The sequence below is a fragment of the Podarcis gaigeae genome (assembly GCF_964106915.1).
Source record: "Podarcis gaigeae genome assembly, chromosome: 4".
Lineage (NCBI taxonomy): Eukaryota > Metazoa > Chordata > Lepidosauria > Squamata > Lacertidae > Podarcis > Podarcis gaigeae.
Genome location: NC_139677.1, coordinates 35,505,870 through 35,519,058, shown reverse-complemented (window position 1 = coordinate 35,519,058; position 13,189 = coordinate 35,505,870). Strand labels below are relative to the sequence as shown.

At 41.8% G+C, this 13,189-nt stretch overlaps 1 protein-coding gene across 1 annotated transcript in view; it reads left to right on the top strand.

Moving 5' to 3' along the window:
* Positions 1–13,189, top strand: part of HERC2 (HECT and RLD domain containing E3 ubiquitin protein ligase 2) — a 96,369-nt gene that overhangs the window by 43,465 nt on the left and 39,715 nt on the right. The window contains exons 38-53 of the mRNA XM_083734082.1: positions 714–896; positions 1,377–1,561; positions 2,061–2,208; positions 2,319–2,515; positions 2,752–2,982; positions 3,437–3,572; positions 4,507–4,650; positions 5,575–5,717; positions 7,565–7,832; positions 8,383–8,525; positions 8,724–8,822; positions 10,083–10,251; positions 10,344–10,469; positions 12,017–12,125; positions 12,392–12,531; positions 12,821–13,011. Of these exons, the coding sequence (XP_083590208.1) occupies positions 714–896; positions 1,377–1,561; positions 2,061–2,208; positions 2,319–2,515; positions 2,752–2,982; positions 3,437–3,572; positions 4,507–4,650; positions 5,575–5,717; positions 7,565–7,832; positions 8,383–8,525; positions 8,724–8,822; positions 10,083–10,251; positions 10,344–10,469; positions 12,017–12,125; positions 12,392–12,531; positions 12,821–13,011 (2,612 nt within the window). The remainder of the gene's footprint in view (positions 1–713; positions 897–1,376; positions 1,562–2,060; positions 2,209–2,318; positions 2,516–2,751; positions 2,983–3,436; positions 3,573–4,506; positions 4,651–5,574; positions 5,718–7,564; positions 7,833–8,382; positions 8,526–8,723; positions 8,823–10,082; positions 10,252–10,343; positions 10,470–12,016; positions 12,126–12,391; positions 12,532–12,820; positions 13,012–13,189) is intronic.

Sequence of the window (13,189 nt, the reverse complement as noted above, 5' to 3'; positions counted from 1 at the left end):
CTCTCCTCCCCCTTCAGCCTGCTGTGTGCCTTCCAAATATGCACACGGGAGGGTTGGGGGGACCATGTAGAACAGATCTAGGAGCAGTAGGGTAGGGCTGTACTGGGAGGGAGAGAGAGAAAAGCGAATCCCCAAGCTGAAATCACCTTGCACAGTGGTTGCTGTCACCCAGCATTGTTGTTGTTTAGTCGTTTAGTCATGTTCGACTCTTCGTGACCCCATGGACCAGAGCACGCCAGGCACTCCTGTCTTCCACTGCCTCCCGCAGTTTAGTCAGACTCATATTTGTAGCTTCAAGAACAGTGTCCAACCATCTCGTCCTCTGTCGTCCCCTTCTCCTTGTGCCCTCCATCTTTCCCAACATCAGGGTCTTTTCCAGGGAGTCTTCTCTTCTCATGAGGTGGCCAAAGTATTGGAGCCTCAGCTTCAGGATCTGTCCTTCCAGTGAGCACTCAGGGCTGATTTCCTTAAGAATGGAGAGGTTTGATCTTCTTGCAGTCCATGGGACTCTCAAGAGTCTCCTCCAGCACCATAATTCAAAAGCATCAATTCTTTGGAGATCAGCCTTCTTTATGGTCCAGCTCTCATTTCCATACATCACTAGTCACCCAGCGTTAGGAGACCTGAATTAATTCAATTGTGAAAATAAGGAGCTTGCAACGGAGCGCATCAATTTCATTGTCTTCTGTCATTTATTTTGACTCTTGTTTCAGAAGGAGAACAAGTTGAAAGAAATCTCCACCCCACTTCCATGATGCTGACAAGCACAGTGAATCTGCTGCAGACTCTCTGCCTCTCGGCTGGAGTCCATGCTGAAGTTATGCAGAACGAAGCAACAAGAACTTTGTGTGGGCTGCTGCGCATGCTAGTCGAGAGTGGGACCGTAGACAAATCAGGTAGATACCTGCACCGGATCAGAGTCTTGTTTTGTGTGCTGAGTCCTTCATCCTCATATCAGTGTAACCTATTGTGGCACCTCAAGTTAGAATGATTTGCCTCATCCCATGTCTGCAGCAGTGCATTTTAAAAAGTATATTTAAAAGAGCTTCACCATTTATTAACAGAGCGAACAGGCCTTTGTAGCAGAGCGATTTTTGGTGCTTCGCTTTCTCCTGTGTTTTTTTGTTGTTTTCCTTAGGTTTTCATAGTTATCCTGTTGTGTTCAACTAAAACAGGCAAATGTACATGATATTGCACACACTGATAAATAAAACGAGCTATTGTTCTATTCTGCAACATGAAAACTGTTTATTCTAAAAAGCCAGTTTAACTTTAGGTGCTTTGAGGCAAATAATTCAGGTCTAAATGCACAAATGTAGTAATTTTAGGCAACTAAGAGAACTCAAGGGTGTTTCTTTTTTAAAAATAAATTCCAGCTTCTGTACCAAATACATTGGTTAATAAAGAACAGCACAGGAGCTGGTGTTCACTGGGATTCATCCGAAGTATAGCCCTCATGCCTCAGATGTGCAGCACTCTGAGTACGTCGCAATGGATAACTCTCCTAATGAAAATCGTCGAGGGACATGAATCATTTACTGCTGCATCTCTACAACGACAGGTAATGCCTTTCACTGCTGCAGGTATCCAGTGGGGTTTTTTAACCCACTACAGCTGAGTCATAATAGAGTTTGAAAGCCACATTTCTTATTTGTGGCTCGATTCAAGCTCAGGCACCTTTCTCTTGAAAGCGATGAAGCAGGAAGTAGACGCAGAACGGTTTCGTTGCTGCATTTTGCCTAGACGTGAAAGAGGAAGTGGAAATGTGGGTCCCTAGCAGGGGATTATTTTGTTTCACACACTGGGCTGACATTAGGCAGTTATTTACAGCTTATATACATAACATTACAGCTTACATACCTAAAGTCTTTATTTAAAATCATTTTGAATCGTAACACATAAGAAAATGGCTCCATATTTTTAGAAAGAAGAGCATTGTTGGTTATTTTGTGCAAGGAGGCATAAGAGTGTCTTCCTACATACAGAATTAAGTGTTTTTTTTCCCTAGTAGCTTGAGAGACTTCTTTAAAATAGATATGTTTTCTCCTTTCATCTTTTAGATCCTTGCAGTGCACTTACTACAAGCCGTCCTTCCTTCCTGGGATAAAAGCGAAAGGTCAAGGGACATGAAATTCCTGGTGGAAAAATTGTTTGGTTTCCTTGGCTGCCTGCTTACCACTTGCTCTTCAGATATCCCACTGCTCAGAGGTAGGAGAATATTATGCCTTCAGTGTTGTATTCTTATATTTTTAACCATATTGATGTCTGTCTATGAGTTTTCCTCTTTACTAAGTTTTCCTTTTTTTTTTTTTTGGCAGAATCTACTCTGAGGAGAAGGAAGGCAAGGCCTCAGGCCTCTCTCACGGCCACTCACAGCAGTACTTTGGCAGAGGAGATAGTGGCACTGCTGAGGACATTGCATTCACTGAGCCAGTGGAATGGACTCATAAACAAGTACATCAACTCTCAGCTAACCTCCATCACCCACATCTTTGCAGGAAAACAGTCAGAAGGGGTAGTTCCCGCATCTTAAAATCAACTCATTTTTGTTTTAAATCTAGTAATCGTTAATGGATTCTGTCAAACTATTTAAAAGCTATGATATATTTTTGTGAAGTGATTGCCTTCTTTAATGTAAAATTGGCTGTAATATCAAATATTATTGCATGTTGTTTTTCTTGAACTGCGAATATTTGCCAAAGGGAAGTCCTTGCTACAGTTTCATTGTGCCTGTTCTCCTTTTTTTCCTAGGCTGTTTTGGAAGACTTCTTTCCTGACGCTGAGAATCCAGAAGTGGGAGGTTTGATGGCTGTTCTGGCAGTCATTGGCGGAATAGATAGTCGCTTGCGGTTAGGTGGCCAAGTCATCCATGATGAATTTGGAGAAGGCACAGTGACACGAATCACGCCGAAAGGAAAAATCACAGTGCAGTTTTATGACATGAGAACCTGTAGAGTCTGTCCCCTCAGTCAGCTAAAACCAGTAAGTGTATTAAAGTGATGCCTTTCTTAAGGTGTAAGCTGAATGCGATGCATTATACGTGGACTGTTGGTTTGTTCTTTTTGCAAAATATTTTAATATTCTCCTGGCTGACGAGCAGCAATTTGTGCATCCCAAAAAAGCTGATATTTTTCTTTCAAGTGCCATGCTCCACTGCTCAGATAAGGTAATATGTTACCAATATTTCAGCAGCTCTTGTACAAGTCACCTTCAGTTTCACATCTTTTGGGTAAAACTTTTCTGTTTGCTTTACCTCACTGTTATTTCACCCTGGGAAAGGAAATTTTGACAGCCCCTTCTGCATTTGTCTAGGAGCCCTTCTGCCTTTTACAAGCATCCAGGGAAGGGAGGGAATTCTCTCAGGTTGGAAGCAAAGAAATGAACACACAAGGAATTTATACTAAAATGTATATTTAAAATGTCTGTTTTTCTATAGCTCCCGGTCATTCCCTTTAATGTCAATAATTTGCCATTCACTGAACCAATGCTGTCTGTCTGGGCTCAGCTGGTGAACTTGGCTGGAAGTAAAGTTGAAAAACACAGAATAAAGACTCCAAATCAGGGTGTTTCGGGTATGTTTTTCTTGATTTATAAATACTATGCTCACTCTAAAAGGATGCTACTCTTAAACAGATAATGTCAAAGTGTGCTGATTTGAAGAATGTTTCTTATTTGGTAGGTGTTTTATGTTTAATTTTATCCCTATTGTACCTTTATTGCGCACCACTTGGAGACTTGAAAACATCTGTTTTCAGTCAGTAGAGCCAAAAGTTTGTATGCTGAATGATAAGAATGCATGAAAGAAGTGAATGGCATTAATGATGAATATATAAAACTAACACTGGGCTAAAGCAGTAGTGCCTCTTGGATCTGATAAAAATACAGTTCAGTATTTATTTTTTCTGTTTCTTCATATCTTCAAGCTTTATTTTAACTGTGTGTTAAAATATAAAGAGTTTCTACTAATAAGCATTCCAGCAGGAATGGGAAGAAACAAAAAAGCACTGTGATTTTTAAATGAACAGTGTAATTTGTGAGTTTTAGGGCTGTACACTCCAACCCAGTGGTCCAGTCTGACCTGGGGAACACTTGACTAGGCCCCAAGTCAATTGGGGTGTGTGTGAGAGAGTGAAGTCATGCCAAAGCCATGTTTCAGTCTACCATCTTGCTTCAAAATGGTCCCCAGCATCCAAATGCCAACCAAGACTGCTGCCCACACCTTGGGAACTCTTGTGCCAAGTTCAGTAATGATATATTGAGAGCTGGCAGAAACTATGCCCCCACATGGGCAAAGTCATGCCAAAGTGATGTTTCAGTCCACCATCTTTGATTCAAAATGCTGCCCAGTGTCCAAACACCAATGAAGTCTGCTGCCCCGACATCGAGAACCCTTGTGCAGAGTTTGGTGAGCAGACAGACAGACAAATCACTTTCCAAAATAGATATTTGTAGATCAATTCTTCCTATTTATTTTGCTAATAAATGGCTATCATATGTTTTGGACAGGCCAAATAGACTTGGATCTGCTCAGATGCCAGCAGTTAAAACTGTACATACTAAAAGCAGGTCGAGCTCTGCTTTCTCACCAGGATAAATTAAGACAAATCCTGTCTCAGCCTGCAGTGCAAGATGGTGGCTCACTTCCCACAGGTAATAATATTCTGCTTGATTACAAGGTTGATAAGGATTCTCTTACTTTTTTCTACTGTTGAAGTATGCAGACAAACAGAGGAAAGGACCGGTTCATATCTGTGTTTTGTTTTTGTGCACGATTGTCTTGACTTACCATGAGTTCCTTTCTGGCAGGACATACATGGGTGGTTTTTTTTAATGTTGAAAGTCAAAAAGGTGAAAGGAGAAGTATTTTCTGTCTGTATCAAGCAATTTCTTCCCAACAGTAATGTTCTCTATGTATTTTCATATGGTTTAATAATTGCATCTGAAAGCAGATACCCTGAAAGGATAGAGCAATAAAGAGAGCCATGCAGGGCCCATTTTACTTCTAGGGAATTGATATTCTTGTGTTTTATGTGGAGAGTATCCAGCAATGAGTTACCCTGTTCCACTGAAACTAGGAAATTAATAAGTCTTCAAGAAATCTGATACTTACCCAATGTTAGTGATGATTGTCTCATTGCCTGTTAATTGCCCTAGATTATTATTTTTTTTAAAAAATAATTGAATAAAATCTCAGATGGTATAAACCCATCAGTGGTTATTTGAAATCTTCCTCAAGCTTTCGCTGTGCTTAGCGATTTCAGTCACTCTTAAGTAGATGTTATAAGCAAGTTGAAGCCCTTTTTCCATTTCAGTTTTAACATTTTTATGTAACGACATAATAAAAAGAGATAATGGTACTTCTGGAGGTAGACATTTAAATACAAAGCATCTTCTCAGAATTCAAAGCTTCATTTCTTTGGAAAAGAGAATGTGATGTACATATTCCTTTTTTAAAAAAAGAAGAAGAGGTGTTTGCATTTGAAGTGAGACACCATTGGAAAGTAATCTGTTATTGGAAGAGTATTTCAGTTTCTGGTTGTTTCTGAAGCTGAAATCCACTTTCCTTGGCTTAAGATGATGGCGTAGTGACATCACCTGATGTTGGAGACTTGTCTCCTGAGGGACCTCAGCCACCCATGATCCTCTTGCAACAACTGCTGACGGCAGCAACACAGCCATCACCTGTGAAGGCGATTTTTGATAAGCAAGAACTTGAGGTAAGATCTTAGCTTTCTCCCATTCAGGAGAAACAGTTACTGTTTTATTTAGATAGGCAATAATAGAATAAAAACTTTCTGCCAAGGCAATTCATAGTTTAAAGCAGTGGCTTGTAATATAATAGGCTTTTCCTTCCTGATCATGTTTATCTCAGAGACTGCTTACTGCCTCTAATCACAGCATCCAGTGCTGGTCACAGCCTCAGACTAGAAGGTTCCTGGGTCAAGCCCTAGTTCTCCTTGTGCTTTGTTAGTTTGAATGTGCCACAAGACCTGGCGTAAATAATAAATCCTATTAATGTTGCACAGTGGTACCTTGGAAGTTGAATGGAATCTGTTCCGGAAGTCCATTCGACTTTCAATGTTCGGAAAACCAAGGTGCAGCTCCCGATTGGAAGCTCTGGAAGCCCGTCGAATGTTTGGGTTTCAAAGAAAGACTCTCCTCCCTGGAAGAGAGTGGAGTGGTTGTGGGCGGGAGCCCGAGCTCTGCCCCTAGCAGGGGGCGTTAGCCCCCTGCCTCCTCCTCTCACCTGGCTGGCGCCCACGCCCCTCGGCAGGCACCCAACCAGGTGCCTCCGAGGGGGCGTGCTCAGCAGCCTTTTGCTGCAGCGCCAGCTCCTTCTCAGCCTCATTCTTCTCTCCGTCGTCTCGTTGCGAGTCACCCACCCTCCACTCCCTTTGAGCTCAGGGTCTTAGTTCATTGGCCTTGCTATGGACCTTAGGTTGGTCGCCCTGGTTGTCCAGGGGGCCGGGTAGGAATTTTTCCATTTGGCATTAGGCTTTTTGGTTTTTTCCGCCTACCTCGTAGAAATCATCACAACTTTTGTGGTATTGGTGGGTAGGTTAGGCATTGAAATAATGTGTTGTGGTGTGTCGAAGGGCTAGGTGTGGCCATCGCCTATGCCTTCAATTTTTGGGTATTCCGTTAAAGGAATCTGGCGGTCGTGTACTCTGTCCGATGCCTGCTTGGCAGGAGGCCATGGCACGACCCTCGGTGACATCAGGGGAGAGGCTATAGTTGGATTAGCATCAACAGGCTCCACCTACTGGTGAATAAACCCCCTTGTTTTAGACATCCAATGCCTAAGCCAATACCTTTTCCTTGCGTGTCCTTGCGTATTCATTTCACATTGCGGGGTTCGGGTCCTCGAACCACAATGTCTGAAACTCCTGGTAGAGGACAAGGATATAGAGATTACGCTAAGGGTAGCCAAATTCTGAGTGACTGCCATAAAACTTAGGGAACAAGCGGTACTACCAAAATGATTAAGGTTTTAAATGATAATTTTAGGTCATATTTTAGTGATCAAGATTTAATATATTTTGTTAACTGCCACTATACAGTGGTACTTTGGGTTAAGAACTTGTAATTCGTTCCGGAGGTCCGTTCTTAACCTGCAACTGTTCTTAACCTGAAGCACCATTTTAGCTAATGGGGCCTACCGCTGCTGCTGCACCGCTGCTGCGTGATTTTGGTTCTCATCCTGAAGCAAAGTTCTTAACCCGAGGTACTATTTCTGGGTTAGCGGATTCTCTAACCTGAAACGTCTGTAACCTGAGGTACCACTGTATCTGAATTGTCTCTGTTATACCCAATTACAATTCAATGTATTCCTGTTGTGTTTTATAATTTTCCTGTTATTGTAAGTATCCTTGACCTGGTCTGTGACTGTAATAATAAAATTCATTCATTCAAAGAACGTTCCCAAACCGGAACACTCACTTCTGGGTTTGCGGCGTTTGGGAGCCAAAATGTTCAACTCACAAGGCGTTTGGGATCCAAGATACAAACTGTACTTTGTAAATGTATTGCAGCTGCAAAAATATTTGTGTATATCTTCTTATAGGCTGCTGCACTGGCTGTGTGTCAGTACCTGGCAGTTGAGTCTGCACATCCCTCAACTCCAGTCTTTGAGGACTGCAGCTCCAGTGAAGCCACAACCCCTGTTACAGTCCAGCACATCAGACCTGCAAAAGTGAAAAAACGCAAAGTATCCCCTATTCCACCGCTTCCTATTGTGGTGCAGCTTATGGAAATGGGTTTCCCCAGGAAGAATATTGAGTTTGCACTGAAATCACTTTCGGGGACCTCTGGAAGTGCTTCTGGGTTACCAGGTACTTTGCTTTTGTTTGTTTGAGGTTCAAGGAAGAACACGATGCATTAAGATTTTGAGAAGCTGGAAAGTGCTTTGACATTCAGCAAATGAGATATTGTGGAAATAGGGTAATATGATGGAAAAGAGAATGTGAGAAAGGGAAAAGGAAAAGGCAGCAAAAAGGACTAAATTGCAGGTAGCCAGAAGGAAGGAAAGAAAAACAGATTACCCCCAAGGTTGCATACCTGAGAAACTGAACTATAAGGGTTAACCAACAGTGGAAAGGGGGATATCACAAAAAATGCACAGAGCTACACCTTTCCCCACACTTTTGACGTTGGATGATTGACTAGAAATGGTCTTAACAGTTGAAATTGCAGAGAGGTTGTGAAAAATCACCTGAAAAACAATAATTGAATATTTTGTTTTTTAAATCTGGGGGAATGATTTGGTGCAGCCAAAGTTGACTGTGGGGTCGGTGAAGCACAAGGGGAAAACTTATTTTTTCTTGAACTTCAGGTCAAGTGAATAATACTGTTGATGTCTGTATTTATTACGTCTTGCTGTAGGAGTAGAAGCCTTGGTGGGCTGGCTTTTGGACCACCCAGATGTCCAAATTACTGACCTCTCAGATGGTGACACTGTATCTGATGAGTATTCAGATGAAGAAGTGGTAGAGGATGTAGAAGAAGCAGAAGCTGCATATCCTGTGGTAAGTGTTAGCAATGGGATCTTAGGATTCTGAAACAGCATTTAGAGAGGCCAGTGTTCCTGATACGTCAGTCACAACTTTGGGTCAGGAAACCAAAATGAACATTCTTTGCAATCATTTGGGGAGTCTACATTGCAGAGCACTTAGCATTTATAATGTGCGTCAGAGTTATGGATTTTTTATTTTATTTTATTGCAGTCTACTGGTGCCGTTGTAACAGAAAGCCAGACTTACAAGAAACGAGCTGATTTCTTAAGTAATGATGATTATGCTGTGTATGTGCGAGAGAACATTCAGGTAAGCTTGACTATGAAGTCTGCATTTGAACTGTAATGTTCTCTATTTGAAAAGGATGATATTGATGCAGCTGAAATGCTGACGTGGATGCACGTGGGAGGAGGAGATAAACACAGAAGCTGCAAATTGCTTTGATAACTGCAAAAAGCTGCTTTATTTAATCTCCCAGCTGTTGCAATCTGTTGTTGCTTTGCTCTATTCATAGAAGGCATTGATGTTCTTTGTTTCATGGTAACATCAAGGGGCTACTTCCTCCTTCCACAGTGTGTTTTCAGGGATGTAACTGACTTGTACAGCGTCTGTTTTACATGCAAAAGGTTCCCGTTTCAATCACAGACATCTCCTGGCAGAGCTGGAAAAGACTCATGCCTGTAATTCTGAGCGCCACTTCCAATCAGTATAAAAAGTACTAAGCTGGGTGGACCAGCGGCCTCGGCCTCTGAATAAGGCAGCTTCCCATGTTCCTAACATTTTCATTGGATTAGAAAGCCATTAGCTTACGGTCATCATAGTACTGTGTGAGGTGCTCTCGCTAGGCACCAAGTATAGGCCTGAACTGATCCCATTTGGCTCTCCACCTTTGGAATTTGGATGAAATCTTCAACCCAAACTCAGATCTGCAGCCTTCCTTTTTGCCCTCCAGCACGTGGTGTTGTTTATAGACTGAAGCCACATTAGGATGATTTACACAATGCTCCGAAGGTGTTTGCTTGTGCAGGGAGGGCATGTCTGACTTGCAGACATTGGATGCCTTGTTGTACGTGTGAACTATAATCCCATACATGATTGCCCCCTATTTCTTCTCCAGTTTTTTTTTTTTTTGAGGGCAGTGATTGTGTGGATCATTGCATTTTACTTGTGCAGTCCTGGTTCAAAATAATAGAAGCAAACCATGCCCCCAGTTTGCTTGTATAAGCTAGGAATTGTGTGCCCTCCCCCCATGCACTAGCAGGGAGGAGTACAGAAGGCAAAATTACAGACTGCCTTCAGATGTCTTTAGAAGGTTTTGTGGTTGTTTATCTGTTTGACATCTGATTAGAGGATGTTCCACAGGGCAGGTGCTACTACTGAGAAGGCCCTCTGCCTGGTTCCCTGTAACTTCACTTCTTGCGTGTTCACGGCAAGCCATTAACTGGGCCAGTGATTGCAGATTCTCCTAAATCACAGGGTTGTCTGTCTTGTTCAGGGTCGTTACTTTGATACTGCATTTCTGTTGAAGCTTTAGGTGGTAAATATTGATCCATTTTTTCCTCCTCCTAGGTGGGAATGATGGTTAGATGCTGCAGGACATATGAGGAGGTTTGTGAGGGTGACGTGGGCAAAGTTATCAAATTGGACCGCGATGGACTGCATGATCTCAATGTGCAATGTGATTGGCAACAGAAAGGTGGCACTTACTGGGTCAGATATATCCACGTTGAACTTATAGGCAAGTCAGTTACTTCATTCATTCTAATGCTGTCTTTTACACACTCAAAATCCAAAGACATTAATTCCATTGCTTTTGCATTTTTTGAATAGGATTCCCCCCACAGAGCTCTCCATCACACATAAAGATTGGTGACAAAGTGCGAGTAAAAACCTCTGTGACTACACCCAAGTACAAGTGGGGATCTGTTACCCACAGGAGCGTGGGAGTTGTGAAAGGTAATGTGTATTCTTTAAAAGAAAAAGTTTGTTGGATGGGTTGCACAGAATTACGGACTTCGTTGTTTGTAGAATTGTAGTGTTGCCTGCAAGATTAATATTGAAGTGTTGGAATGCTTTGCCTTTTTATAGCAAATTCTGATGAACAGGAAGTATAGTCGTACCTTGGTTGTTGAATGAAATCCGTTCTGGAAGTCTGTTCGAATTCCGGAAACGTTCAAAAACCAAGGCGTGGCCTCCAATTGGCTGCAGGAGCTTCCTGCACTCAATCGGAAGCCGCGTTGGACGTTTGGCTTCCAAAGAAACCATAACACTCATTTCTGGGTTTGCAGCGTTTGGGAGCCAAAACGGACGAGTGCCAAGGTTTTTGACAACCAAGGTACGACTGTATTGGCTTGGCTCTAAGTATATTGTTGTGCAAGCAGGAGACACTTCTGCCCATGTAAGGTGGCAAATGTTAACAGTATTTGCCAGTTATGTTTTCCCATTGCAGCTCTTCATGGCATCCCTTGCACTGTCCCAAAGACCTGGTTCACATGTCGCTCTAAGCCAAACTATGGCTTAGTGTGTTAGTGTGAATGCGTGCATTCCCAGGAAAGAGGTCCGAGAAACTTCGCTCCTCCCTTATCGTTTTGTTGCCTTGCTATTCTGAGCTAAGCCATGGCTTAATGTAGCGTGTGGACTGAATTAGGGCTCATGATTGAGCTCTATGCATAACCAAGAGCAAACTTCCCCAGGAGCCTGTCTGCTCATGCTAAGTCACATATGGACTAGGCCACTGTGTCTCTGAATCCTCAGGAACAGGGTGTTTTTTGGGGGTGGGGAATAGGGACCAGCAGCAGGAAGCAGGGAGGTTGGAAAGCCCTGTTTTGTGAGCAGTGCTTCAGTCACATAATTTAGGGTCAAAGTTTTTTGGTAAACAAACTTGACATAAGACATACCTGTTTGGCGGGTTGGGGGGGATGTAATGGCATGGAGCTTGATATTTCCATAATTTGATATTCCAGTTTATCTGAAGGAGCTATTAAAAAGGAACACCACAGCTTTAAAAGTTACTTGGTCATTCTGAAAGTCACGTTGTGCTTTCCTCCACCTGACAGTTCAGATTGCATCAGGAAAGGGAGAGCAGTTTGTTGTGTTTTTGACACGAGCTTTCAAATAGAGGCAGAGTGTCACATATGCCTGCTTCACATTTTGGATTTGATTTATTTTCAGGATAAAGCATATGCCTGCTTCACATTTTGGATTTGATTTATTTTCAGGATAAAGCAATAGCTATTACACTTGTTCTCGAGTTAGAAGTGCTGGTTAGTGTTCATGCATTAAATATTTGGCGCAAGTTACGAAAAGGCGGTCTAAAAATCTGGATTAAATACTGTTTTTCAGGTTTATAGAAAGCTTGTTGTTTTAAAGCAAGGAATTGAGTACACCACTAAATATTTTATGCCAGAAGTTTCATCAGTAGGAAATATCAGTACAGCAGTCACTGAAGTATGTGTATATCTCACAAATACTTTTTATATTTTCCATTTCTTCTCTTGTCACAGCTTTTAGTGCCAATGGTAAAGATGTCATTGTTGACTTTCCTCAGCAGTCTCATTGGACTGGATTACTGTCAGAAATGGAACTTGTTCCCAGTATTCATCCAGGGGTTACGTGAGTGTGGTTTTTTTTAATAATAAAAAGCCCTTTAACCATTTTATTGTGGCTTTTTCTTTAAGTTGCATCTTTTTTCTTCTAGTGTGTTATATAACATAACACATGGCCTGATTCCCCCCTCCCCCCCAAGATGCAACAGGTAAAAAAACCCGAAAGAGTAGGCATTTTTGTAGTAGACGGTATAGAATGAGAATTTGTTTGGATTAAATTATGTGAACGGAATAGAAGAGCTAATGTGATAATTGAATTTTTGTTTCAATTAGGTGTGATGGCTGTCAGATGTTTCCCATCAATGGACCCAGATTTAAATGCAGAAACTGTGATGACTTTGATTTCTGCGAAACCTGTTTCAAAACCAGGAAACATAACACACGACACACTTTCGGAAGAATAAACGAGCCAGGTATTATATGTTATAGCTTAATGAAGTCTGAGACGTTTCTGCATAATTCCTTGTTGTGGGTAAAGTTTCTGGAAACCCCGTTTTCTAAAACTGCTTCTGATTAACTTTCATTGGACCTCCTCTTTCTAATAAACTCAGCAGAATTCTTTATTGTGAACAAAGCTTGTAGGAAGAGCTTTGTGCTGTAACTCTACAAATACAGTTCACTATAGTGCTCCAGCCTTTAGGACAGCATGCTCCTGAATTAAATAGTTGTCTTCAAATCTACAACACTAACTATTTACAATAGGTCAATCTCCAGTATTTTGTGGCCGCTCTGGAAAGCAACTGAAGAGGCGTCACAGTAGCCAGAGAGGGATGCTACTGGATGATTGGTCAAGAATCGTTAAAAATTTGAATGTGTCGTCTTCTGTGAATCAGGCCTCACGTTTGATTGATGGTGGGGACCAGTGCTGGCAGTCTTCTGGCTCCCAAGGAAAGGTGAGTTTTAAAGAAGTCGTTCGTGAGCTTCCCTCACATTTCAGTGTAATCTTCTCATTGCTGTCATCATCATTTCATAAAATTAGAACTATACCTGCAGATATTTTTTTTGAAAAAAGCAATACTGTTTTTATTATCTTAAACTACTTGCAAGTGTTGTATTCTAAGAGTAGTAGTC